Source organism: Lepidochelys kempii, chromosome 1, assembly GCF_965140285.1.
Source record: "Lepidochelys kempii isolate rLepKem1 chromosome 1, rLepKem1.hap1, whole genome shotgun sequence".
Classification (NCBI taxonomy): Eukaryota; Metazoa; Chordata; order Testudines; family Cheloniidae; genus Lepidochelys; species Lepidochelys kempii.
The window spans coordinates 165,380,585-165,408,287 of record NC_136380.1 but is presented as its reverse complement, the minus strand read 5'-3'; the positions used below and the strand labels follow the sequence as shown (position 1 = coordinate 165,408,287).

The 27,703-nt window shown below is 45.8% G+C and overlaps 1 protein-coding gene across 3 annotated transcripts in view; it reads right to left on the bottom strand.

The window, feature by feature from the left end:
* Positions 1-27,703, bottom strand: part of GART (phosphoribosylglycinamide formyltransferase, phosphoribosylglycinamide synthetase, phosphoribosylaminoimidazole synthetase) — a 62,600-nt gene that overhangs the window by 8,580 nt on the left and 26,317 nt on the right. Inside the window, exons 11-20 of one of the 3 annotated variants that reach the window (XM_073361842.2) lie at positions 22,773-22,941; positions 21,016-21,247; positions 17,977-18,071; positions 16,836-16,945; positions 14,016-14,214; positions 11,307-11,558; positions 10,291-10,443; positions 8,253-8,456; positions 7,793-7,924; positions 7,077-7,207 (exon numbers count right to left, since the gene is read on the bottom strand). In XM_073361842.2, the coding sequence (XP_073217943.2) occupies positions 7,077-7,207; positions 7,793-7,924; positions 8,253-8,456; positions 10,291-10,443; positions 11,307-11,558; positions 14,016-14,214; positions 16,836-16,945; positions 17,977-18,071; positions 21,016-21,247; positions 22,773-22,941 (1,677 nt within the window). Of the gene's footprint in view, positions 1-7,076; positions 7,208-7,792; positions 7,925-8,252; positions 8,483-10,290; positions 10,444-11,306; positions 11,559-14,015; positions 14,215-16,835; positions 16,946-17,976; positions 18,072-21,015; positions 21,248-22,772; positions 22,942-27,703 lie in introns of those variants that run through there. The other 2 variants (XM_073361853.2, XM_073361863.2) reach the window with 2 other exon arrangements.

Here is a 27,703-nt window from a genome sequence, read left to right as displayed (position 1 = left end):
CCATAACTGGCGTTCTTCGAGATGTGTTGCTCAGGTCCATTCCGTATTAGGTGTGTGTACTTGCCACATGCACTGGTGCCAGAAGTTTCCCCTCAGCAGTATCCTTGGGGGACCAGCTCTGGCACCCTCTGGAGTGGTGCCCACATGGCGCGGTATAACGGGCCCTGCCGGTTCCCTCCTCTGCTCCTTCTTACTGGAAACTCCAGCAGTGGGGAAGGAGGGCGGGTCGTGGAATGGACATGAACAACACATCTTGAAGAACAGCAGTTATGGAACAGGTAACAGTCTTTTCTTCTTCGAGTGCTTGCTCATGACCATTCTATATTAAGTGATTCCCAAGCAGTACCCCTGGAGATAGGAAGGCGTTCATGGATGTGTTTGATTGCAACACAGCTCTGCCAAACCCAGCTTCATCTCTGGCCTGCTGAGTGATGGCATAATGCACTGTGAATGTGTGAACAGAGGACCACATCACAGCTCTACACATGTCCTGGATAGGGACGTGCGCCAGGAAGGCTACTGAAAACATCTGCGCTCTCGTTGAGTGGGCTCTGACAATCGGCAGCAATGGAACCCCCGCCAGGTCATAACAGGCCCTTATGCATGAGGTGATCCAACTGGAAATCCTCTGCGAGGACACCGGAAGGCCCTTCATCTTATCCGCTGTAGCGATGAAGAGTTGAGTCGATTTATGGAAAGCTTGGTATGTTCTAAGTAGAAAGTCAAGGCCCTCCGGACTTCCAGGATGAAAGACGCCTCTCTTCACTGGTCTTGTGCGGTTTGGGACAGAACACTAGGAGGAAGATGTCCTCGTTCATATGGAAGGTAGAGACCACCTTTGGTAGGAAGGCTGGGTGGGGCCGCAACTGAACCTTATCTTTGTAGAAGACCGTGTACGGAGGTTCTGAGGTCAAGGCTTTAATTTCTGAGACCTGTCTTGCTGACGTCACTGCCAAAGGAACGTGACCTTCGATGACAGGTGGGAAAGGGAGTAGGAACCTAGTGGCTCAAAGGGTGGGCCAGTGAGCCTAGAGAGGACCAAATTAAGATCCCACTGCAGGACAGGGGCCTGTACCTGCGGGAAGAGTCTCTCAAGTCCCCTCAGGAATCTGACCATTATGTCAAGGGAAAACACTGTCTGTCCTCAGATTGGTGGGTGAAAAGCAGAGATGGCCACAAGATGAACGCTAATAGAAGAGTGTGTGCCAGGCCCTCGTTCCTCAAATGGAGCAGGTAGTCCAGGACAGCCTGTATGGAGGAACACGAGGGAGAGATGTCCTCTTTGGACGCCCAGTGGGAAAACCTCGTCCACTTGGCCAGGTAAGTCAGTATAGTTGAGGGCTTCCTACATCCCAGGAGGACCTGTTGGACCCCTTCCGAACAGGTCTGTTCCTCCAGGTTCAACCACGCAGCATCCACACCGAGAGGTGGAGGGACCCGAGGTTGGGGTGTAGGAGTCGACCGTGGTCCTGTGACAGCAGGTCCGGTGGGTTGGGCAGGGGCCATGGAGGGGCTGCCGACAGGCTCATAAGCGTGCCGAACCAGTGCTGGCGAGGCCACGCTGGAGTGATCGTGATAACCTGCGCTTTCTCCTTTGGTCTTCGCCAGGGCCCTGCTGATGAGCGGAATCGGAGGGAACGCGTACGTCAGGCTCCCTGACCATGACAGGAGGAAGGCATTGGAGAGGGGAGTCCTTGCTCAGACCTTGCAGAGAACAAAACTGGTGGCACTTCCTGTTCTGTCTGGTAGCGAACAGGCCCACTTGCAGAGTTCCCAACCTCTGGAAGATCATGCAGGCTACCTCTGGATGGAGCAACCACTCATGGTGAGAGAAGTCCCTGGTGAGCTGGTCTGCCAGTGTATTCCTGATGCCGGGAAGGTGACAAGCTTCTAGGTGGATTTTGTGGCTGATGCAGAAGTCCCACAGATGGAGCGCTTCCTGACAGAGAGATGACGAGCGCGCTCCTCCTTGCCTGTTGATGTAGAACATCGAGGCTGTGTTGTCTGTCAGGACTTGTATCACCTTGCCTGACAGGTGCGGCAAGACGACTTCACACGCCAGCCAGACTGCTCAGAGCTCTTAGATGTTTACATGCAACCGCATTTCGTCTGGGGACCGCATCCCCTGAGTCTGGAGGATGCTGATATGCGCCCCACAGCCAAGGCCTGAGATGTCCAACACCAACTCTATGGAGTGTGGAGGGCTGTCGAATGGAACCCCTTCCAGGACTGTTCTGCGGTCGGTCCACCATCGCAGCAAGAGAAGTATCGCCTGGGGAATGGTAACGATCTTTTCCAAGGGGTCTTGGCAACTGGGAATAGACTGTCGCCAGCTATTGTTGCAGGGGTCGCATCCGGAGCCTGGCGTAGCGGACCACATAAGTGCACACTGCCATGTGGCCCAGAAAGCGCAGACAGACCCTGGCCGTAGTCAAAGGGAGAGCGGAGATTTCCGTGATTTGATTCGTCAACGTGTGGAACCTTTCCAGTGGCAGGAGCGCTCTGGCGCAGGTAGAGTCGAGGACTGCTCCGATGAACTCTATCCTCTGCACTGGCGCTGTCGACTTTTTGTCATTCACCAGTAGGCCCAGACAGCGGCACATGGCTTGAAGCACCGCGACATCCCTTTGGACTTGAGACCTGGAGCTGCACTTGATGAGCCAGTCATCGAGGTTCGGGTAGATCTGGATACCCCAGCGCCTGAGATAAGCCGCTGCCACCGACATGCACTTGATAAACACTCTTGGTGCTGTCGCCAGGCCGACTGGCAGGACCACAAGCTGGTGGTGGTGGGGCCCCACTGTAAACTGGAGGAAGAGTCTGTGTCCTTGAAAGATCGCTATGTGTACATATGTGTCCTTCAAGTTGAGAGCAGCATACCGGATCCAGGGAGGGGATAACAGAAGCCAGGGAAACCGTGCGGAACTTTAGCTTCTTTAGGTACTTGCTGAGGTCTCGCAGGTCCAGGATAGGCCGCAGACCGCCCTTGGCCTTTGGGATTAAAAAGTACCAGGAATAGAACCCCTTGTTCATGTACTCACAAGGAACTTCTTCCACCGCACCCAGCTGTAGCAACCCCTTTACCTCCTGGGTGAGGAGACTCTCGTGAGAGGGGTCCCTGAAGAGGGACAGGGAAGGCGGGTGGGAAGCAGGGGTAGAAAAGAACTGGAGAGTATAACCCTGTTCCACTGTGCTGAGGACCCATCAACCTGAGAGGGAAAGGTGGTTAGAGAACACTGGGAAAGATGGATCTGGGGACTAGTTTGGTAGGTTGCCCTTGGGTGCACCCTCAAAATGACTATTTGGCCCCCTGCTTATTCTGGGTCCAGCCCAACTGGGCAGAGGGTGGCTTAGATGGCACTTGTAGCCCTTGGCTCATTTCCCCTGGCCCTGTGGCTGCTGTGGTTTGAACCGCTTACGCGCTGGGGCTGGGACGTAGAGACCCAGGGTCTTCAGCGTGGTGCGGGAGTCCTTGAGGCCATGCAATTTACTGTCTGTTCACTCTGCAAATAGGGCCCGGCCATTGGAGGGCAGGTCCTGCATTGACTGCTGGGCCTCAGTGGACAACCCAGAGAGGAGCAGCCAGGAGGCTCGCCGCGTGCAGATAGCAGAAGCCATGGTGCGAACAGCAGCATCAGCAGCGTCTGACGCCGCCTGGAGGGCCACCCTGGCCGTGGTTGTGCTCTCATTGAGGATTGCCCAAAACTCCTTTTTGGAAGCCTCAGGGAGCGACCCTTCGAACTTGGCCATGGCTTGCCACATGTTGAAGTCATATCGGCCCACGAGGGCTTGGTGGTTGGCCACTCTCAGCTAAAGGCTGGAAGACAAATAATTCTTATGTCCGAAAAGATCCAGCCTCCTGGAGTCTTTATTTTTGGGGGTGTCCCTGAGTTGTCCCTGCCTCTCCTTGTGGTTAACCACCTCGACCACAAGGGAATTGGGGGCTGGGTAGGAGTATAAGTACTCATGCCCCTTGGTTGGCACAAAGTACTTGCATTTGGCCCTTTTAGAGATAGGGGCCAGGGAAGAGGGGGTCTGCCACAGGGCATTAGTGATCTCGGAAACCCCTTCATGAAGGGGTAGAGCCCCACTGGCAGGAGCCGAGGAGCAAACGACATGAAACAGAGTCTGAGGGCTCCTCCAATTACTCTGACTGAAGCCCAAGGTTAGAAGCGACTCTCTTCAAAAGTTCCTGGTGTGCCTTGGCGTGCGTCATCCTGAGGAACTGGGTGAGGGGGCCCGTGATACCCTTGTCTGGCAGTGATGAGGCTGATGCCAGTGCCGCGGGAGCCTCCACGTTCATTGGTGGTTCAGCAGCTTGCTCCCCTGGGTCCTCCCACCCGAAGTCTCAAGCACCTGAGGGGGACAGGATATCGAGTCCGCTGGCCTCTCCGAGGCTTCTGACATAAATCAGGCAGCCTGGGAAGGTTGGGTGAACCCCCAAGGGCTCCACAGGTACCATAGTGCTGGCCACTATGCTTGGGGCCATGGAACAGATTTCAGTGCTGATAATGTAGTCGACACTGCCAGTACCAGAGCTTGTCCTGCAGTCTGGGAACCTTGCTCCAAGCCGGAGCTACCAGCGGAGTGGTCGGTACCAGGCGACCAGGATCGAGCTGAGCAGTGGCTCTTGTCCAACCGCTTCCAATTGCTGCATCCCGAAGCTGACCTGTCTGAGCGAGATTGTCTTGGTTGGGCTCTTGGGGACGGACGGCGTTCGGCGGATCTGCTTTGGATACCCGGCAATCCACGCCTCATGCTACTCGATTGATACCGGGATTTCAAACGGGACCAGGAGCTACTATGGACCGGTTGCATCATCCTGAGTAGGGCGATCTTCTTTTTGGAGAGGGGCTATGACTGCCCAGCGATCAGCGGTCTCTGGTGCCCGATCAGTCCCGAGATCAGTACCAGGCCCTTGAAGACAGTTGGAGCCGGTCCCGGAGCTCTTGTCAGCTGGTGCGTGCCTCAGAGGGTCTGTGCCAATCTACCGGCTAAATACACCTTGAGTCCCTCGATTGGTGCCCTGGGTGCGGGGACCAAAAAGGGCTCCACTGAGCCTGCCTCCTCAGTCCTGAGGCATGGTGGCTGTGGGCAGGCGAACGCCGGTGGGACATCCCTCTTGATGGGGAACAGTACTGCCGAGGTGGGGACACATGTATAGGTCCCAACACAGATTTTCCTGGAGACCGGGGTACCGTGGGAGCTGGTGAGGGCAGCACCGGGAGTGTCAGGATCTCATGAGCTGCTTGAAGGGCTTCGGGCGTCGATGGCACCTGAAGCTGGCTGGGGCCTGCACCATTATCTGGAGTCGCAAGCAAAGCATGGGATGGGCTTCACTGCTCGACTTGAGCTGGGGCCCAACTTCCCAAGGGGGATGTTGAGCTGCCTGACATGGGTCTTGGCTCTCCCCCTGCCCTTTCCTTTCTGTTGCGGGAGGCAGGAGATCTTCCCCTCACAATCTTTTTCGGCTTCTTGACCGGAGCTGTGGAGGGAGACCAGTGCTGGCTTGCGTACGACGCCAGGGAGCACTGCGCACAGAGGCCACGGTGCTCGGTCCGGAGTCAGACTGCTGCTCTGGTGCTGGAGTGAGTGCCGACATCTTAGAAGGATATCACACACCTTCGTCCTAGATTTGAAGGACTTGCCGATATGGCATTTGTCACTTATGTGCCCTTCACCTAAGCACCTTAGGCAGCTGGTATGTGGATTGCTGATGGGCATAGGCCGTTTGCAGCGATCGCAGGGCTTAAAGCCTGGGGACCGGAGCATGCCCCGACCCCTGGTTGGGTCCCATCCAGGACTAACGAAGAGTTCAAGAACTACTACTAAGGGTAACTAAGAAAATTAGTAACTATATATAGCTATTTTACAGGATTTGAAAGTTAGCAAGAACAAAGAACGAAACAACGCTAGCCGAAGCAGCAGACATTCCAGCACCGTCACTGGTGACAAGAAGGAACTGAGGATGCGGGGAGCCAGCAGCGCCCCTTATACCGCACGCTACGCAGGCGCCCCTCCAGAGGGCGCCAGAGCCGGTCCCCTATGGATACTCCTGAGGGAAAAAACTTCCGGCACCGGCGCATGTGTCGAGCACACGCACCCTAATATGGAACGGACATGAGCAAGCACGCGAAGAAAAACTCACAGTATGTCTACACTTACCAGGGATCGACGCTGCTGCGATCGATCCACCAGGGGTCGATTTAGCGGGTCTAGTGAAGACTGCCTAAGAGACCGGTGCTGTGACACTTTGAGCCTCGCAATGCCTCAGTCCCTTTGTGGATCTCACCCTTACTGTATATTCGTACGGCATTAGCACAATGGGGTCCTGTTCATAGCTGTATCCCTTTCTGTGGCGGGGGGAGGGAGATACTACCTCACCCACCTTGTCTCTCTAATGTCATGCAAATAGTAATAAAAATAATAATAATTAATAATTTGTTTAAGCATCAGATCCTGCTCTAGTTGAAATCAACGGCAGAACTCACATTGGGCCCGATTCTCCATTGTTTATAATTGATAAATATTTTTGTAAACCAAACAAATACACTAACCCTGAACAAGGACTCTCTCCATGCTATTTTTAAACTGCAGCCATGTTGGCTGTAGCATTGTCTGAAATGTACATATTTTCTCACCATAGCTGAACTTAAAAACAAAAAGAAAGGCTTTTGTTCAAACTTTAATAATAAAAATAATCACCTTTGGGGAGACCCCAAGCAAGGAAAATATTAGCTCTAGAAGTGAAAGGTAGGTTGGTGGAGGTGTGGTTTTAATTTTAAGTGTTTTGCAACATTAACAATGGCAGGGGTTTCTAGGAACACCCTACAACAAATCCCAGTAACACCTCTAGGATGGAAATAAGACATACTATTATCTCCATCCTACAGATAGAAGACAGAGAAGTTAAGTGACTTTCCTAAGGGCACAGACAGTCAGTGGCATAGAAGGTTTCTGTCTCCCAGTTCTGTGCTCCAGCTCCACCTCTCCCCTATAAATATTATTAATCCTTGGCTAGCTTTCCACAGCAGTGAGTTAGTAAAATCTGATTCAAAAGGTAAAACATTGCTTACTTTTGTAGGAATACCAGCTCTTTCAGCTCTTCTTAACCCTTCCACGCCTGATCTGTTAGAAATGACGAGGACTATCTGTGCATAGCTGGTTGGCTTTTTTGTGCTGGTTATCAGGGCTTCAAGGTTTGTGCCTAAAATGAAAAAGAAGAAATGAAGACCAAGCATTTCTTGGAGGGTAAATATGAACATTCTGAGACAGCTTTTAAAAACAGTAACTTAGGAGGAGCCTGAACCAATGGCCCCTGAAGTCAATGGGTGTCTTTCCATTGACCTTAGTGACTTGGGGGTGTGTGTGTGAGAAATGGTTTAATAAGTTACGCATTTGTAAAACATACTTTCCAGTGCATGAACTATGCTGCATGAAAGTTTGGTCTGTTTGAAAATACAACACTGCATCCCTCTGATCAGCTGGTTGATCACCGAAAGGTGGTATAGATGTGTGTAAGCAAAAGTTACATTTGTAGGTGTATCTCACAAACAGTTTGCAGCCGTGGGTAATGATCAGAGTATATCCAATTCAAAATGGCCTGGGCAAAAATCTTTTCTGCCTGCCCTGAGGAGCTGCCCCTTGATGTCGATCTCTAGGCACCTGACTGAAAGCTCACTGAAGTTCATGGAAACACTTCCAATAACTTGAAGCAGTTTTGGTTCAGGGCCCAAGTTTCTTTTTCAACAGCCTGTGTTGTACCTTGTAGCGAAGAATGCAAAAGCCTCACCTGTTCCAGAGATGAGAACAGCCACCTTCATTTTGCTTGTTTGGGTTTTGCCTTGGATATAGTTGTGCAAAAACTGTAACCTATTTGTTTGCAAGGCTTGAAGCAGATTATTGACTTCAACATGGGCAGATTCTTAATGGGGGGGAAAAAAAAAGTGTTACATGTAAACAGAGAAATATAGAGGACATAAAAAGGACTTCCGCACCTCTGAAAATTAGACGAATAGCATTTCTTGTTTCTCACCACTTCAAAGCTAACACTCATTTATCAAACACTGTTATGCATGTGTTATATGTACTGTAACTGGAGTCTTCAGGACTAGCATTTTAACACACCTATGGAGCAAATGCAACAGAGTATCTATGGACCAGATCCTCAGCTAACATCAGTGGAGCTTCACCAATTTACATTGGCTGGGGATCTGGCCCTACTTTCCTCTAGGTAAATGAGAATCCAGTACCTGTGTGTCGGGAGACGACTTTCCCAATCAGCCAGGCTTCCTCATGTCTCTGTATGTCTTTCAGAACCTGCTGAGCCAGTTCCTTCTCTACCACCAAGACTGCGCCAATCCCGCAATTAAACGTTCGGGCCATCTCCTCTTCTGAGAGGTTCCCCTCTTTTTGAAGCCAAGAGAAGATTTCAGGTATCCGCCAACTGTGAGCATCTGAAAATGGCTGAAGCTGTAAACTGCTTGTTGAAGTACAAAACAAGTGTTTAATAGCAATGATTGTCTTGACACAAATACTCAAGTTCCTAGAATATCAAGAGCCAGAATTGCTGGACGTGAATTACAAATGCAAAAGTGATTAGACCAGGGGCAGTCTTAGGCCCAGTGATCTCTGCTACGATGCAGAAGAACTGGATTTAATTCCCAGTCCATGTCTCTTACTGCCTCAGTCAGCAGGGTCTGGAGTGTTGGAAAACATGGTTCAGCCCATGGAATGTAGAAAATGAATTACTCAGCTGTGACCCATTAATTAATAATTAGGTAGGGGCTTTGAGGATACTTCAGAAGGTGCTCTTTTAGTCATCCTCTCCTCGGAAGATGACAGCTGAAATGGTAGAGAGGATATAAAATGAGGGAGGGACCATCAAATTCCAACAGACAAGACCCCTTTCCCCCATGGCAAAAACTGATTGGCCCACAGCAACAGCATTGCTGAACAAGCCAGCATGATGGAGTTAAAAAGGGAGTAGATTTCTTTTTGCCATATGATATTTTAAATGTTATGTCCTGGTTTTCATACATTAGTACTCAGAGTTTAGCATACAGAAGAGGCAAACTATAAAAATAAAACACAGATCTGATGATCTCAGTCTGCGGAAGAAAGCACAATCTATAATTTGGAACAGGGAACTGGGAGTCATGCGTTCTCTGTTTTATTCTGCACCTGGCACCAACACAATGTGATCCTGAACAAGACACTTAACTTTCCTGTGCCAACAGTTGCTTGCTTGTAAAATGGGAATATCATCATCCCACTGGGGACAGGACTCAGGGCAGGGGGAAGGGTGGGTGAAGAGGGTGCTTAGTCCCTGCCCTTGGGGTTGCTCTGGAGCCTACAGGGTTGGGGCGTGAACAGGCTGGAAATTGCTTCCCCCCTGCAACTCCAGAGCTTAGCTGAGGGGCGGAGAGGCTTCTCTGTGCCAGCGCTTTACGGGGCTTTGGCACAAACAGGGCCTAGAGGGTCTTGGGCTTTCCTGGGGCACTGGCCCAGCCAGAGGCAGTGGGGGAAGGAAGGAGCCTGCTGGCCAGGCTGTTGATGAGCTGAGCTCTCTGACCAGTGGCTAGGGATATGGAGGAGCAGCGGGCTGGAGGAGGAGGGGACAAAGGGGAAAAACAGCAAGAGGACAGCGAGAGGGGGAGCACATAAAGGGCCAAAGAGTAAATAGCAGAGGCAACATGTAATCAGCCACCGCCTGGGGCCTGCCTGCCTGCACCAGCTACCGCAGCGTGCAGCCAGTGCTGGCAGGAAACCAGATGGGGGGTGGGGCCCTACTGGCCAAGAGCTGGCACACAGCGTGGGTTGCCCTGACGGACCAGTTGGGGGAGCAGCCGACCCCGTGCACAGCATCTTCACCCCACCACTAGTCTTGCACACCCACCCCCATCATCAGCCACTGGATCCCGCCCCCAGGCAGCTAGTGAGCAGGGATCCAGCCAGAAGCAGGACCCACCGGGTGGGGGGAGAACAGAAAATACAGGGCAGTTTGCCCGTTTTTAAGAAAAAGCTGGGACACCTACAGGAGGGCTTAAATATGGGACTGTCCCTTTAAAAACAGGACATCTGGTCACCCTACTACAAAGTACTTTGTAGGTATTTTGAGCGAAAGGGAAAATTCAATAAAGATCAAGTAAAAAAATAAACTGTGTTCTAGACATGCAAATGTTAGACTCAAGGAAAGTGTCAGTTTACCTTATACCACACGAATGGGCTTTTCAGGTCCATCCCCACAACTGTGCATTTTTTTATATGATGTCCATTTTGCTTCCTTACCTAAAACTACACCAAATGATCCTGGGAGAACTCGGGGGATATTTTCCAACAGACCTCCTCCAGTGATGTGGGCGTAGGCCTTAACACGCCCTGAACGAAGGACAGGCAACAGAGTTTTACTGTAGATTTTAGTCGGGGTTAACAATAGCTCCCCTGTGAATGTAAAATGAAACAGACTGATTACAACACAGAAATAAATGTCAATCAAATTAAACCAAGGAAGCCTAAAAATATTCATTTACCCAGATACTGAAAAACAACTGCTATATGATAGAGTAAATGGACTTGGAAAGAGAAGAACGCTCTGCTCTAACACCTGTAGTACACACCTGTGAGAAAACCTGGATTTGTGCTGGAAATGGCCCACCTTAATTATGCACATTGTAGGGAGAATGGTCACTTTGGATGAGCTATTACCAGCAGGATAGTGAGTCTGTGTGTGTGGTTTTTGGGAGGGGGGTGAGGGGGTGAGAGAACCTGGATTTGTGCAGGAAATGGCCCAACTTTATTATCATGCACATTGTGTAAAGAGTTGTCACTTTGGATGGGCTATCACCAGCAGGAGAGTGAATTTGTGTGGAGGAGTGGAGGGTGAGAAAACCTGGATTTGTGCTGGAAATGGCCCACCTGATGATCACTTTAGATAAGCTATTACCAGCAGGACAGTGGGGTGGGAGGAGGTATTTTTTCATATTCTCTGTGTATAAATAAAGTCTGCTGCAGTTTCCACGGCATGCGTCCGATGAAGTGAGCTGTAGCTCACGAAAGCTCATGCTCAAATAAATTGGTTAGTCTCTAAGGTGCCACAAGTACTCCTTTTCTTTTTACACACCAGTGTTATTACCCATCTGCCCCTCCACTTAATTTGTTTCAGAGTATTTAATTTAGAGAAAAGGGAAAGAAGAATATAGTCAAGTAATAGTGGAATCATAAAAAAAAAAAAAGTTATGTTGGGAAGACAACCATGACATTTTGTTACATTTCAGGAGAAGAGGTATTCGTATTAGTGATGGTACCTAACGTCTGGTCACCAGAGCCAGCAACTGATGGAGATGTGAAATCTAAAGATGACTTTTCTACAATCTTCCTTACAAGGCTAAACCCATTGCTGTGAACCCCAGAGGAAGCTATTCCGATGACAACATCCCCCTCAGCAACTCTCTCCAGTTGGGGGAGCATCTGTCCTTGTTCCACGGCACCAACTACAAAGCCAGCGAGGTCGTACTCCCCAGGCAGATACATGCCAGGCATTTCAGCAGTCTCTCCTCCTGCAGGGGACAGGGAAGGAGAAAGAATAGGGGTGAAAGACATTGTGATGAATATACATATGATTTTTAAATGTTTCCAACCAGATGCGAAGGAATGCAGCGGTGTAAATAGGCTACATTAAAAAAAAAAAAGTATAAAAAAAGACAATGAAAGAAATTAATTAACACCAACATTTGTCACATGGCTGCAGCTCTGGTCATTGGAACTGACAACAGGCAAATTGGAATGTTGTCAAGAAATCCTAATTCCTGCTGGCCAGGGTTAAAATTACTATATACCTACATTTGTTTATACAGATTTTTTCATCAGGTTTGTTATCTAAGTGCTAATATGGCTTCCATCACAGGAATATCTGAGCACAGAGACCACCTCCTGAGCACGGAGCCTTAGTGAAAACTAAATTATTCCTTTATACAGCAAAATATAAATGCTTAGATTAGCACTCTGGAGAATAACAGACAGGTTTAATTCCCCTCTGGGGTGTGGCTACGCTACACTAGGAAATGGATCCAAGGACGCTGAAAGCATTAAATAATTGACTGCTTCACTTGTCTTCACAATGGTTTAGCATATCCTTGTTTGGCAGAGCCATGCTGGCACATCCACACATAAAATGCCTTACTAACCTGGTTGGACCAGTCCACTCTGAAGTGTCGATCCCACAGTGCCCAGGACTGTTGCTGGGAGCAGAGTTGTTTCAGTAACTTCTAAACACATGGCACTGCATTGTGGGATGGAGTTAGCAAGGCTAACTGAATCAGTGCAGCTGCAATGCTTACGGCTTCCTGTCCACACTGGAGCGATACCTTTGTAGATTAGCTCAGGTATGATTGAAATGGTGCAAAGGCCTTTTCCTAGGTGTTGCAACCATTGTGTACAAGTAAGTTTTGCAAAGTGCATGGCACAGCTGCAGTGCGTGGATGCAAAGGGTCATAGAGCTGTTTAGTCTGTTGTGACTTCTTTTTTGCCTAGTATAGACAAGACCCAAGGTATTTAAAAGTAGCCTTCTCATGTAACAAAATGTCTGGAAAAAATAGTGATTTTAACAGGTCTGAAACAGAGACAGTGATAGAATTCTACCATCCTAATGGCTACTTGACTCATGGTCTCGGATATTTCTGAATATGAGCACGCAATGATACACAGTATTCCCATTTAAAACTTAATGATTAATCTCCACCAATTAATTTGTAAGTCTCCAGCTTCCTTTCTAACCTCACTGTCAGTGACTATGTTTGCAGTTGTGTACTAACTGTAATGGAAATTAAGCCCTGAATTTTAAACAATTTAGTCAATGCATGTGACAAGTTTTGATATTTAAATATGAGTGTATTTTAGATGCAGGGTTTGAAGTAAGTAGCCCATTTGTTCATATACTGGTATGAAGTAATGAATTAAGAAAATTTTGATTGGCAATACATACATTGCCGGTTTTTCACGGACAAAGCTTGTAAAAATACCTGTAAAATGAGAGATCCCCATTAAGAGAAGTGTGAATGACTCTCTTCTTTCTATTTTTCAAAGATTGGGAAAATGGTAACTATCATAATTTTTAAAACATATGTAATGCAAGATGAGCTTATTTGATTTTGCCATCTCTAAGTGGTACATGAGAAGGTTTGTTTTGAAAATGTATTAAGCTTTGCTCCTGTATTTTTACTAGGGAAGATAATTACTTCTAAAAGGAGGAGAAACGTAAAAACAGAAAGAGGGAGCTGAACTTTGCTTTGTAGTTTTCATTCTTCTGAACTGTAAGCTTACATTCTATTACTTTATAACCTAAGGATTCATATTAAATACTTGGATAACACAAGATTCAGCTAACAGAATTTGAAACATTAATGAGTTGAATGACTTTTAAAGGTTATATTTTTGTGAAAGTCACAAGTTAAAATGAACCATTATATGACTTTTATGTAACAGTAGCTTCAATATTGAATAATAGGATATGTACATAATTTACTAATAAAATATGATCACCTAGTGTATAATGACAGTTTGAGGGAAAATGCTTAAACTTACATCTTAACATCTTGGGATAAACTGATTTTGTGAAAATTTGGATACTGCAAACACAGAGTCTTCATCAGAAAACAAACATGCCTCTTCAGCACATTTATAAAGTGACTTGAAATATATAAATAATTCAAATATGTGAACTATTGGCAGGAAGGGCTTTATGGCGCTCATTTTTATGAAGTTAAATGAAGAGACAGGGAAAGAAAATTGTCAAAACATGGATTCCTGACCTACTCGTAGCTTTTGTGAACAAAAAGCACCTGCTATGAAGGTGGATGGAGACCCTATTTCATAAAGCATAGGCAGTTAATCAGAGTCTCATCGAGTTTCAATTTATGAGACCTTTCAAAAATGTGGACACAAAACATTAAAAAGCAGTTTAAAAAAGGTGCAGCACACAAATTTTCAAATGCCATACAGGAAGTGAGTGCTCGTACCCAAGAGAGAACATCCTGCCTTTTTACAAGCTTCAGCTATTCCCGCTATGACTGCTTGAGCCACTTCAGTGTCAAGTTTCCCACAGGCAAAATAGTCGAGGAAGAAGAGGGGCTCTGCTCCCTGAGCCAGGACGTCATTGACACACATGGCAACCAAATCTTGGCCAATGGTGTCATGTTTCTTACACATCTGTGCAATCTGTAACAAGACCGAGAGAGACCAGTTTGTAATTTTTGCATGAATTAAAAGCACAAGAACGGAGATGTTTCCCTGACAATGGCAAGGGAAGGCACAAACGTCATATTGTTCATGTGAATACTTTCTGAAAATCCTCTAAAATTGTCAGTTCCTTCAAATTAGGGTGTATCCTTTCTCTAAGTTGCTTATTTTTGTGGGGAGGGAGATTCTCTATGTTTTTCACAATATGGGTCACATCTTACTAGAGAGGGTCTCATGGACACTTCCCCTGCCATTGGCAACTGTCTAACCTCCCTGTGGCAACTACAGCAATTGCTTACGTGACATTAGAAAAGAATTTCAGAGGTTTCAACAGTCTTTAGTGCAATGTAGCAGCTGAAAACAAGGAAGAAAGACAGTATCATGTGACCGTCCAGCTCTCCCCAGACCACCAATAAGTAATACACAGACCACCAGATTTCAAGAAGTGAGAGAAGCTTTTTAGGGGAAGAGAATGAAAGATAAATAAAACTGAGAAGACTTGAAAAAAGATACACTTCACTTCTAGAACACCTCTCATAAAAGGATCTCACAGTGTTTTGTAAACATATGCGAGATAAGCCGCACAGCACCCACCTGGTGGAGAAAGAGAATATTATCATCCCCATTGTTGTAGACTGAAGAAATTGTGGCAAAGAGTGGTCAATGCCATAATTATCGACTTTGTGTGTCTAAAGCTTGGAGCCTAAAAATCAATAAATATGCAGCCTGCTGTACTCCCAGCTCCAAACGTTACAAAAGCATAGCTAAAAATCATGCAATTTTAAAACAAATCAACTTTGGCTGTTTATTTGCCTACTTAGTTTCAATCTTTAGGTTACATTCATGTCACATTTTCAAGCTATACACCATAATCACCAGGGCTAGAATCTTACTGTAAAAATAATCATCAGGATTGATAGTCTCTCATAATCCCTTGCCTCCAGGACCTGGGGCTTTAAGCAAAATACCAAACAGCACGAGACTTGTGATAAAATTGTGAGAGTTGACACTACTGAGACTGATTTCCAAGGCACTAAACAACCATAGCTCCCATGGAAGTTAACAAAGGGTGCCCACGAACCCTTGATATGACCAAATGACATGGCTGGATTTTAGTATGTTAGACGTCAGCTGCAGTGATGGAGTTAGTGTGAAATAGCAGGTATTTCACAACTTTGCTTTTCTGGACCAGGCACAACAAGTACAAGAAACTCTTCCCCTATTTCCTAAGCAAAAGAATAAAAATGACAACCAAGTTCAAAATAGCTCTGATAAAACTGGATCTCTACATTATTAGTAGTAGTAGTAACAGTAATGCAGTAGCACGTAGAATGTCCAAATCAAAACTGGGACCCCACTGTGCTGGGCACTGCATAAACACAGAGTAAGAGATGGTCCCACCCTGAAAAATTTACCATCTAAATAGGAGACAAGATACAACAGGTGGATTTAACGAACAATAAGAGTAAGAAGGGCAGGGTTCAAAAGAAGAAGAAGTGGGGAGAGCACAGCTTCCTAGTAATTGCCTTTTCCTGGCTTGGGTAAGGAGTGCTCCCACACCGATCCTCCTTAGTTGATGAGGAGAAATTTCCCCCCTCCTGTTTCAATCTACATTAACCACTGGAGAATGGCACTGAGGGAGCCCATTAAGATCATGCAATTATACAGAGCAGGTAGATAGTGCATAAGGTCATTCTGAGTCAACGGGAAAGTACGTTTTGGTGGCTTTTTTTTTTTTTTTTTTTAAACTACAGTTTATTTCCACTTTAAAAATAAAAATTAATCTCAACTAAGTTTATTTTTGTTACCACTCTCTATTTCCATCTTTTCCAACTGCCAATGACTTGGACATAGAAAGGGATCCCTTGATTTTAATAATAATAAACGTTTATGAGAGCACGGAGATTTGGAATATCATTCATTTACAGCTCAATGTGCTACATTCTTTGTGCACCTGAAACTCCCAACAGGAGTTTTGGGAAACATGGTCCCAGTCTTTAAATCTCTGAGCTGGAAGCTCAGCTCCAAAAATTTCTCTGGTGTGAACAAGAAAACCGATGGGCACAGCAAAAACTCCAATTCATGCTGTCCAGCAGTAGTCGTTCTGCTCTGTTGGATACAGATGTTAAAAGACTATGGGCCAGGTACTCAGCTGAAGTAAATTAGTAGAGCTCAATGAATCTGACTTAAGATCTCATCTTACAGAATGTTCATTTTTTTAATTTAATTGGGGTGTACAAAATGCACTCAGAATGAAATGGTCCAATCAATGTGCACAAATATACAACGGCCTTTATATAGTCTTATTGTCTGGCTCTGCGATTGGACACTGTGTAGTAGAGATGGAGGCCCTGAGGTATTTAAATACGTGCCTAATTTTAAGCATGAGCAGTCCCTGACTTCAATGGGGCTTCTCATCTGCTTAAAACCAGGCATATACTTAGCTGAACAGGGGTCAGAAAGAGGATGCTTTTTGAAAGTATTAATGTGTATTCTTCTGAACACAATAAGCGTCCCCCATTAATAATCTCGGCATTGATGTGGACAGGTGTTTTGCTTTTAACCAGGACATTCCTTCCTGCACAGGTGTGTCCAGTTACCTTGAGTTTTGTTCCAACCCCATCAGTTCCAGACACCAAGATAGGATCTTTGTAACCAGCTGCTTTCAAGTCAAAGAGACCAGCAAATCCTCCGAGCTCTGCATTGCAGCCTGCCAACCAGAAAAAAAGAGACAAGGGAATTAAACTTACACTCCAATGGGATCCTGCCGGATCCTCCACCCACTGAAGAGATTCCTTCTGAAGCTTTAGTCAACAGAAGGGATCACAAGAGTCTCTCTTCCCTTCCCTGGCTCCCCAAAGACCAAGTGCACCTCTACAGCAGTCTCAGCCTCTATTAATAGGCCGATAGGGATTATTTGTCCCTTTTTGTACTTAAAAAGCTTTCTGTAAAAGCAGATAAGAAATGGCTGTAATAGTCTGAAGCCCATTCCTCCCTGAAGAAAGTTGCCAACAGGACATTTTTTCCCCACTGAGATGCAGTACCCATTTTATAATGTCTCTACCTACAGTGTATTATTACTGTCAAGTATATCTATGTTTAGCTTCCAGCTGTTAAGATTAGCACACATCAAAAAAACTAACAATGAAAGGGGCAAAGCTGGAAAGAACAGAATTAATAATGCAAATTATTCACAGCTTTGGTAAATGTGAAAAAGATATAAAGCTATTTGAAGGTCCTTAGTTAATTTGAAAATTGAAATAAACTATATTAAAAAAAATGGCTGTATTCGTTTCAGACCCATACTTTGTTATACCACCGTTAGTGACTTGTTATGGCAAGGCACGTTTCTGAAACCAGCATGAGGAGGATCTGACCTGATAAGAGTTATCTGAGGAGCACATGGGTGTCTTGTATGCATAACTGAGGTAATTCCATGTATGAGGAGCTTTACACTTTCAGTGAAAGGTCACAGGCTTTCAAAACATTTATTGTATTCAATTCTGTTGAACTCAAGGGGAGATGAGAATGTGCTACACCTCTCAGGTAATACGTTTTACAGGGTCATTTTGACAAGTGATTCTGTATCTTTAGGGATTTCTGCATTTTGAATATCTCTTGGATGTTTGCTCAACCTTAAAATTTTCAAGGCAGGACACACAAACATGAGCATTTGTGTCTGACATGTATGGTTGTCAAGAACTGAGCGAACCAGGAATAATGGTACAAATCTGAGCTTACCTGGCCTTGTGGTGGCTGCTGCTAAGGGTTTGATTTTCTGAACCAAGGTATTGCCAGCTGCGATGTCTACCCCACTGTTTTTGTAAGTCAGGCCTCTAAAAGATTGTTAAAAAAAAAGTTTAAAGTAACCAATTACTAATGGCATAAATATGTTTGCCGTTTAGAGCATTTACTGTCCTACATTACTGTGATGCTGTGAGATTTAATTATATAGAACTTGATCCTGGCCTTAGTGAACTCAATGTGAGTTTTCCCTAGTAGCATCATCCCTTTCATGTTTGCACAGGACTTTGCTAATATAGCGTACGCTGCAAGCATGATTAGAATAGCGTGAAAGAATTCAGCAGTAGTGACACAACATTTATTATACCACAAACTTCAGAACAGCTCAGTAACTCCAAAGATTGATGCACTGCACTGCTGTTTTGAGGCTAAGCTCATGCACTTGGCTGAAGATAGGAACCAGGAGTACTGAGCTGTGTGATATATGAACACTCCTAGCCATCGTAAGGACAGCATCAGAGACCAGAACATAAGCCAACTGGCTACATACCAAGATACAATTCACACAAAGAGGACATTCAAAGGAGGGACAAGGGGCTTGGTTCTGCAGACACTGGTCCATTGGCTTCAATTAGATTACTCACATGCTAAAAGTTAAGCATCCGCTTAAGTTCTTTGATGGATCAGGCAAGCATGCTCAGTGGCTTGCAGGAAACTCAAAACAGCATCCCATAATAGCATCCCATACATGGACCAGCACTGCTCTATGAGAACATATCCTTCAACTTCAATTTAAGATTAGTCCTTTCTGAATCACTCTGGTGGTAGCAGCATAAAACATAGTGCATCTTTTTTCTTTTTTTTTTAATTAATAAGCAAGCTTCCTTTTAAAAAAATGTCTAGCACAAGATTGCTTAAAGAATGCACATTTTTAAGGCCCAATATATTAAATATACACATACATACATACATACATGCTTGTGCGTGCGTACACACACACACACACAAAATAAAAGGCACCCAATGAATATTTGGTTATAACTTGTACCCCAATTCAGGTAATGCATAACTGTATACACATTGGAATATACAGGTTATTAACTGGGATATAAATTATTACTCCCATATTCACAGGAAGGACGTTTTATTTTTGGGATGGTCATTGTAGTTGCTTTCAATGCTCAGTTGCAGCAAATGTATTTGACTCAGATTGAGCAATCTGAATTCTTACACGGTCATGGGTATGGATGAGATGGCCTAATAGATATTTTAGCTCTCTAATTTTTGTGATTCAGTATTTGGTTTATTCTCAAGGTGAAGCCTGATACTGGTTGAGGAACAGAGATCTGTCAGAATGACTGCCCTCTTCCCACGGAGTCTTATTAAGAAAAACTCCTTACAAACAGCTGCATACACACACATTTCTGTTCAAACATACAAAGGGAGAAACATTAAGCATTTTCAGCTCCTAAATATATGCTGGATTTTGTTTTTGTTTTTCTTAAAAAGAGTATTTTATTTTCAGAAAATGCTCTGATTGCATTATAGCAGTGGTGGGCCGCAGGTTGCCCACCCCTGCATTATAGAGTGAAATATTACTGCCCAAGGATTGATCCTGCCAGGTGCTGTGCGCCTTCCCTGAGCTGCCCCCTCAGGAGCAGAGGCCTCCCAGCACCTTGCAGAATAAGTTCCTAGAGACTACTGCTGCACTTTATGGCCCAATCTTTGGTCCTTGTGACCTGTGCTCAACACAGGAGCCAAGGTGGGGCAAAGGCTGTTTTGCATCACCTATTTGTTCTGCCAGTACTTGGGACTGTCTGGCATCAGTCTGGCCTCCAATACACATTAAAGCAGTCTCAGGGCCACATGAACTTACACTAGCTCCCAAAGGGCTGACACATGAGCCGGGGATCATAAGAGCATAGAGGAATTCCAGCCATGCTCCCTCTCTCTCCATGCCCCCTAAGTTCAGTGCTTTTCAGGGTCAGGCTCCTAGTGTCTGTTCAAATACACTGGTTTCTCATGTAATACGAAGATTTGATTATAATATTTTACTACAGCATTTTCACCAGTTATATGCTTTCACATAATTAAATTCTCCAATGGTGTCCTGTACTCTCAGGAGAAAGAAGACTAAATACAAGCACTGTTTCACACTTTATTTATTTATTGATTATACATAGATGGCTTTACAATATACTAATCAAACAGTACACTAGTAGCAAAATAGAGACTCTTACTAACACAGCCTCTCATACTTTGCATAATGGTCTATTACCAAAAGTTATTATGGCTGTTAATGAACTGGGGAAGAGGCAGATGGAGAAAAAATGCTCCGTATCTGGTAACATCAGTTAAAAAGTTTGCAAGAGGTTCTTGACTACATCAAAAGGCAACCAAGAGACACTGCTCAAAAGAAAAACAAACACAAAAAACCCCACCTTCCCAGGATTAATAAACCTGTGTCTCACAGAACTATTTCAAAATAAGTTACAAATTATAAATGGGCTGTTAGTTGAAACCCAATAAAGCAGGAGTTCCAAAGCTTCTTGCTCCTTTTACACACATTTTAATAACCCTAAAAATGAATCCAATAAAACAATCCACTAACATTTCTCCCATGAACAGAAGAGAGGACTCTAATGTTAGACTAATGGGTAAGATGAATTTAGTGCAGGAGAAAGTTACTGTTGTAAGAACCTTGGAAACTGAAGTCCTCGATAAACAGAACAGGCATAGTACAGACAGCAGCAGTGCAAGTTACCTTAAACTTGCTTGTTAGTGTGGTTTACCCCAGACCTGGAAGAATCAGCTCTAGGTTGAGAGAGTAATTCAGTTTCCAAACCCAGTCAGTTGCTGCCGTCTCTGCTGAGATCACTACAGAAATGCCAACTGGAAATTGCTACCTGCATCTGGGTACATCAGAAGCTAGCTGAAGACACCAAGTTAGGTGATCTTTTGAGTTACTGATATCTTTTGATCAATTCAGGTAGCACTAATAACAATCAATTTCAGGCAGTGCCTTCAGATATATACCTGGAATTGCTGAGGAAAGCTATAGCCCGATAACCAATGTCCTTTCTGTAAATGGCACCCTTGAACCGTATGGCTGCTACTCCTTTGTTGGCTTCTTCCAGTGCTGACATCAGATCCTTCTTGATAGCCGTTACCGTAAGGACTCTTCCACCATTAGTCACTACTTTTCCATCCTTTATTGCCGTGCCTGCATGGAACACCTCCAGCCCTAGTTCTTTAGCCTCAGAAAATCCTGTAATATTTTACAATATAAATATAAAGCATCAGTCAGTCACTTCAAATACTTTGATCTATCACTAATTATTAATTATTTGTATTTCAGTAGTCCCTAGGAACCGCAATCAAAGATCAAGATTGATTGGTTATGTGGGCCTGCACACTCTGGTAACTAAATACATATAAAGAAGCTAAATCCACAGACAAATGTGTTAGCTAAATGCCCCTGGGACGTGGAAGGAGGCATTTAGCTGAGACATCTGCTTACAGATTTAATTTTTAGTTGTATTTTGCATTACTCTACTCTTAGTTATGACTGTGAGTGACCAAAATAGATCAGCACGTCGCTCGGTTGGTACACCCCGCCGCGGAGTGTCGGGGCACGTGTGGTCCAAAAAAAGGGAAAAGGCTGTACCACAGCCAGTTAGTTATACTAATGACCTTTACTAGGGCCATGTTAAGTTTGGTTTCTAGAGGCTGGTGTCAATAGGGCAGCCCTTCTAGTCAGGGCAGCATGGCCTAATGGCCAGAGTCAGCAAACAGCCAGTCAGTTCCACTTGGGGCAATGTGGCCCAATGGCCAGAGTCAGCAAACAGCCCTTCTACACAGGGCAGTGTGGCCTAATGGCCAGAGTCAGTATAGTAGCCCACCTCTGAGAGATTGCATGGCCTGTTGGTGGAGTGCGGCACCGCTCAGGGGGGCATGGCACTCCGGGTAATGGGACTTGGGACCTCCCTGCCCCTCCGAGTCCCAGCGCAGGGCCCTGTCGGTGGTGGGAGTGCTCACCACCGAGTCAGCGGGGATCCTCCTGAAACATGCTGACTGGTTCCCTGGTTCGTTCACCGTCAAAAAGTTTATGTTCCCTGGGCTGCTTCTTATCCTTTCCCCCTCGTCAGAGCTCCTCTGTTCCTCTGGGGTCCTCAAATGGCCAGGCTCCCACCGGTGCAGCCCCTTCTCAGGGCTTGTCGGGCAGCCTAGAGTCTGTCTGGCACTCTGCGAGTCAGGGCCTGTAGCAACTCCCTGGAAAGAGCTCGCAGCCTGCGTCCTTCCCCTCCAGCAGCCTGCCTAGACTGAACTGGGCTGCTACCTTTTATATGCTGGGGCCGGTGCAGGGTAGGTACGCCCTGTCACACAGCACCAAAACAACAACGGGCAGTGATGAATTTAGTACTTCCTCAGGTTTCACAGCACCTCAACAACATATTCCATATTTAAGAAACATAGGAGGACCAAAAAAAGAGGATGTTGTGAGTGGGAAATGCTGCAATTTTGGACACAATGCTTACAGTATGAGAGTAAACTCTCAGTTTTCCTCCCCAGTCTGAACTTTATATGAAAGGAAAGACATTCTATTTGACTAATGAAAGCTAAAAATCTAACTTGGGGGGCAGAAGGAGTGGAGGGGGGTGTTAAAATTCAGTTGTCTCTTGCTGATGCAGAGTCATAAATTGTGTAGTTTCCAAAACTCTATAATAAATAGATTAATCTGCGCAAGGCATACAGGGGAAAGCTTCTTGCATATTTACTCCTGATGTCTTTACCTGTTATTTCCAAGCCCTTGGCATAGTTTCCTGGATAACCTTCACAAGCCATGACCACAGTCATGGCTGCACTGTCTTCAGACCAAACAGGCATGGAGCTAGACAGCTCTCTCTTGATCGTTGCTTGTATAACTTCATACAAATCACTCTTCAATAGTGGAAGAATTACCTACAAAAATGTAGACAAGTTAAAGAGACACTAAGGTTGAATTAAGTCCCAAATTCAGACTTTTTAAGAACATTTGTTTTTTATAAAACACAGTTACTTTTTCTGTAACTGGTGTTCTTCGAGATGTGTTGCTCATGTCCATTCAACTTAGATGCGTGTGCTTGCCACATGCATCGGTGCCGGAAGTTTTTCCCTCAGCAGTATCTGTAGGGATCCAGCTCTGGTCCCCCCTGGAGTGGCGCCCGTATGCTGTGGTATATAGGTCGCCGGCAGTTCCCCCCACCCTCAGTTGGATGCCGGTCACTCTGCCTGGAGACTGATCTGGAGTGGGGTCTTAGGGACCCGTGGCGCTCGGATCCGCGACAGCTTGGAGCCAGCGATCTAGGTCTCGCGCTTGACGAGTGGTGCTGGGATGAGGAGCGGGACCAGGAGTTGGAATGGGCCTGGTGTTGGGAAGTGCCTGCATGCGGTGATGCCCTCCTAAGGGGATCAGCAACGGTTTGAGGAATGTTGACATTGATCCCTCGACGGGACCCTGGAGCAGTACCGCGGTCTCAGAGATATTGGGTGCTGGGACCGGTACTCCTGCCGGGGGGCGCATGACTCCAAAGGTCTGCACCCAGTGGCTAGCGAGCTGTGCCTCAATCCTTTCTGCCCGTGCCCAAGGTCTGAGGACCGAATGGGGCTGGGCTGTGTCTGCCTTTTGTGGTCAGATGCATGGCAGCTACAGCAGGGCGAGCGCTGGCGGGCTGTACCCTGCGATGGGGAACGATGCCACTGAGATGGGGACCGAAATAGTCCAAATGCAAGTTTACCCTGTGACTGGGGAACTGCAGGAGCCGGTGTGGGCAGCACCGGGAGGGACATGATCTCCTGTGTTGCCTGCAGGGCCTTCGGAATGGACGGCACCCGGAGCTGATGGAGGCCTCTGTCACTATCCGGGGTAGCTGGTGGGGAGCGGGTTGGGCTACATCACTCCACAGGAGCTTGGGCCTGAGATCCCAATGTGGGCGAAGAGTTGCCCGGCCTGGGACCTTGCTCACACCCAGCCTTATCCTTTCCCTTGCGGGAGGTTGGAGACCGGCCTCGCACCGCCTTCTTGGTCGGAGCCACGGATGGGGACTGGTGCTGACCAGTGGACGGTCCTGGTGGGGCGCTGCGTACCGAGGTCACGGTAGTCGGTGCCGAGTCGGAACGCTGCTCCAGTGCTGGGGTGAGGGCTGATTCCATAAGGAGCGCTCTTAAACGAATATCCCACTCCTTCTTAGTTCTTGGCTTGAAGGACTTGCAAATTTTGCACTTCTCATGAACGTGTCCTTCACCCAAGCAACACAGACAACTGCTGTGTGGACCCCTAATGGGCATGGGCCTCTTGCAGTGATCACAAGGCTTAAAGCCTGGAGACTGGGGCATAGTCCCATTTGGGACCTATGAAGTCTCTACCTATAGCTAAGGGATTTATAAATGCTAACAGAAAACTATACACACTATAATACAAGATTCATAGATTCAGACTTGAAGGTCAGAAGGGACCATTATGATCATCTAGTCTGACCTCCTGCACAATGCAGGCCACAGAATCTCACCCACCCACTCTTGCAATAAACCTCTCATCTATGTTTGAGCTATTGAAGTCCTCAAATCATGGTTTAAAGACTTAAAGGTCCAGAGAATCCTCCAGCAAGTGACCCATGCCCCATGCTGCAGAGGAAGGCGAAAACCCCCCAGTCTGCCCTGGAGGAAAATTCCTTCCTGACCCCAAATATGGCAATCAGCTGAACCCTGAGCACGTGGGCAAGATTCACCAGCCAGAAACCCAGGAAAGAATTCTCTGTAGTAACTCAGATACCATCCCATCTAACATCTCATCACAGGCCATTGGGCCTATTTACCATGAATAGTTAGCGATCAACGAATTGCCAAAATCATGTTATCCCATCATACCATCTCCTCCATAAACTTATCGAGCTTAATCTTGAAGCCAGATAGGTCTTTTGCCCCCACTGCTTCCCTTGGAAGGCTGTTCCAGAACTTAACTCCTCTGATGGTTAGAAACCTTCGTCTAATTTCAAGTCTAAACTTCTTGATGGCCGGTTTATATCCATTTGTTCTTGTGTCCACATTGGTACTGAGCTTAAATAATTCCTCTCCCTCCCTGATATTTATCCCTCTGATATATTTATAGAGAGCAATCATATCTCCCCTCAACCTTCTTTTGGTTAGGCTAAACAAGCCAAGCTCCTTGAATCTCCTTTCACAAGACAAGTTTTCCATTCCTCGGATCATCCTAGTAGCTCTTCTCTGTACCTGTAACAGTTTGAATTCATCCTTCTTAAACGTGGGAGACCAGAACTGCACACAGTATTCCAGATGAGGTCTCACCAGTGCCTTGTATAATGGTACCAACACCTCCTTATCTCTACTGGAAATACCTCGCCTGATGCATCCCAAGACCGCATTAGCTTTTTTCTTGGCCGTATCACATTGGCGGCTCATCGTCATCCTGTGGTCAACCAATACTCCAAGGTCTTCCTCCTCCTCCGTTACTTCCAATTGATGTGTCCCCAGTTTATAATTAAATTTCTTTTTTATTAATCCCTAAATGCATGACCGTACACTTCTCATTATTAAATTTCATCCTATTACTCCAGTTTACAAGATCATCCAGATCCTTCTGTATGATATCCCGGTCCTTCTCTAAATTGGCAATACCTCTCAGCTTTGTATCATCCGCAAACTTTATTAGCACACTCCCATTTTTTGTGCCGAGGTCAGTAATAAAAAGATTAAATAAGATTGGTCCCAAAACCGATCCTTGAGGAACTCCACCAGTAACCTCCCTCCAGTCTGACAGTTCCCCTCTCAGTAGGGCCCGTTGTAGTCTCCCCTTTAACCAATTCCTTATCCACCTTTCAATTTTCATATTGATCCCCATCTTTTCCAATTTAACTAATAATTCCCCATGTGGCACCATATCAAACGCCTTACTGAAATCTAGGTAAATTAGATCCACTGCATTTCCTTTGTCTAAAAAATCTGTTACTTTCTCAAAGAACGAGATCAGGTTGGTTTGGAACAATCTACCTTTTGTAAAACCATGTTGTATTTTGTCCCATTTACCATTGACCTCAATGTCCTTCGCTACTTTCTCCTTCAAAATTTTTTTCCAAGACCATGCATACTACAGATATCAAACTAACAGGCCTGTAGTTACCCGGATCACTTTTTTCCCCTTTCTTAAAAATAGTAGCTATGTTAGCAATTCTCCAGTCATACGGTACAACCCCGGAGTTTAGAGATTCATTAAAAATTCTTGCTAATGGGCTTGCAATTTCATGTGCCAGTTCCTTTAATATTCTTGGATGAAGATATCTGGGCCCCCCGATTTAATCCCATTAAACTGTTCGAGTTTCGCTTCTACCTCGGATATGGTAATATCTACCTCCATATCCTCATGCTACCATTATCCCTAAGCTCCTTATTAGCCTCATTAAAGACTGAGGCAAAGTATTTGAATTAGCTCATGATCACTTGAACCAATGTTGTCCCATACAACTATTTCTTCTATGAGGGCCTCACTATTCACCGAAACCAAATCTAAAATGGCATCCCCTCTTGTCGGTTCAGCAACTACTTGATGTAGGAATCCATCAGCTACCATATCTAGGAAAATCTGAGCCCTATTATTATTACTAGCACTTGTCCTCCAGTCTGTATCTGGGAAGATAAAGTCTCCCATGATCATGCAGTTCCCATTAGTATTTACTTCATTAAAAACGGCTCTATCCATATACAAATTAGATCCCGGCGGTCTATAGCACACCCCAAGTACTATCCCAGGGGAGGTTCTCGTAGTTTTCTTCCCCAATGTGATTTTTGCCCAGACGGACTCTGTCTTATCCATTCCATCGCTTCTTATTTCTTTACATTCTACCTCATCATTGATATACAGTGCTACTCCACCTCCTTTACCTTTATTTCGGTCTTTCCTAAACAGCACATACCCTTCAATACCTGTCGTCCAGTCATGACGACTATCCCACCATGTGTCTGTTATCCCTAGAATATCTGGTTTCACTTCCTGCTCCAGTAGCTCTAGTTCCTCCATTTTGTTACCTAGGCTCCTCGCATTAGCGTACAAACATCTTAATTTTTGTGATTTGGCTTCGCTCACGTTCTTTACCCGATTGGGCACAGACATTCTACCGCCAGTATGACCTATTACACTGGTATCCACACTGCCCTTCCTCCTTATGTCCATTCTCCTACCCACGGCTGTATCCTTTCTTACTTTGTTTTCTTCCCTCTCTATGTTAAAATCCGGTGTGAAGATTACCGGGACATCTCCCAACCATCTCCCCCAAATTCCTAATTTAAAGCTCTCAATCAGTTGTGCCAGCCTCCATCCTAGAAGTCTATTTCCTTCCATACTCAGGTGAAGTCCATCCCGAGAGAACAGTCCTCTGTCCATGAATGCCTCCCAGTGGCCATACATCCCAAAGCCCTCCTTATAGCACCACTGCCTGAGCCATCTGTTGATAGTTATAATCTTGTCACACCTTTGTTGCCCTTCTCTAGGAACAGGCAGAATCCCACTGAAGATCACCTGAGCCTCAATTTCCTTTAGTGTCTTTCCCAGCTTGTCATAGTCTCCCTTGATACGTTCCAGTGAGAATCTATCAGTATTATTTGTTCCCACATGAAGGACAATCAATGGATTGTTTCCCGCTCCCTTTAGGATCCTCTTCAACCTCAGGTCCAC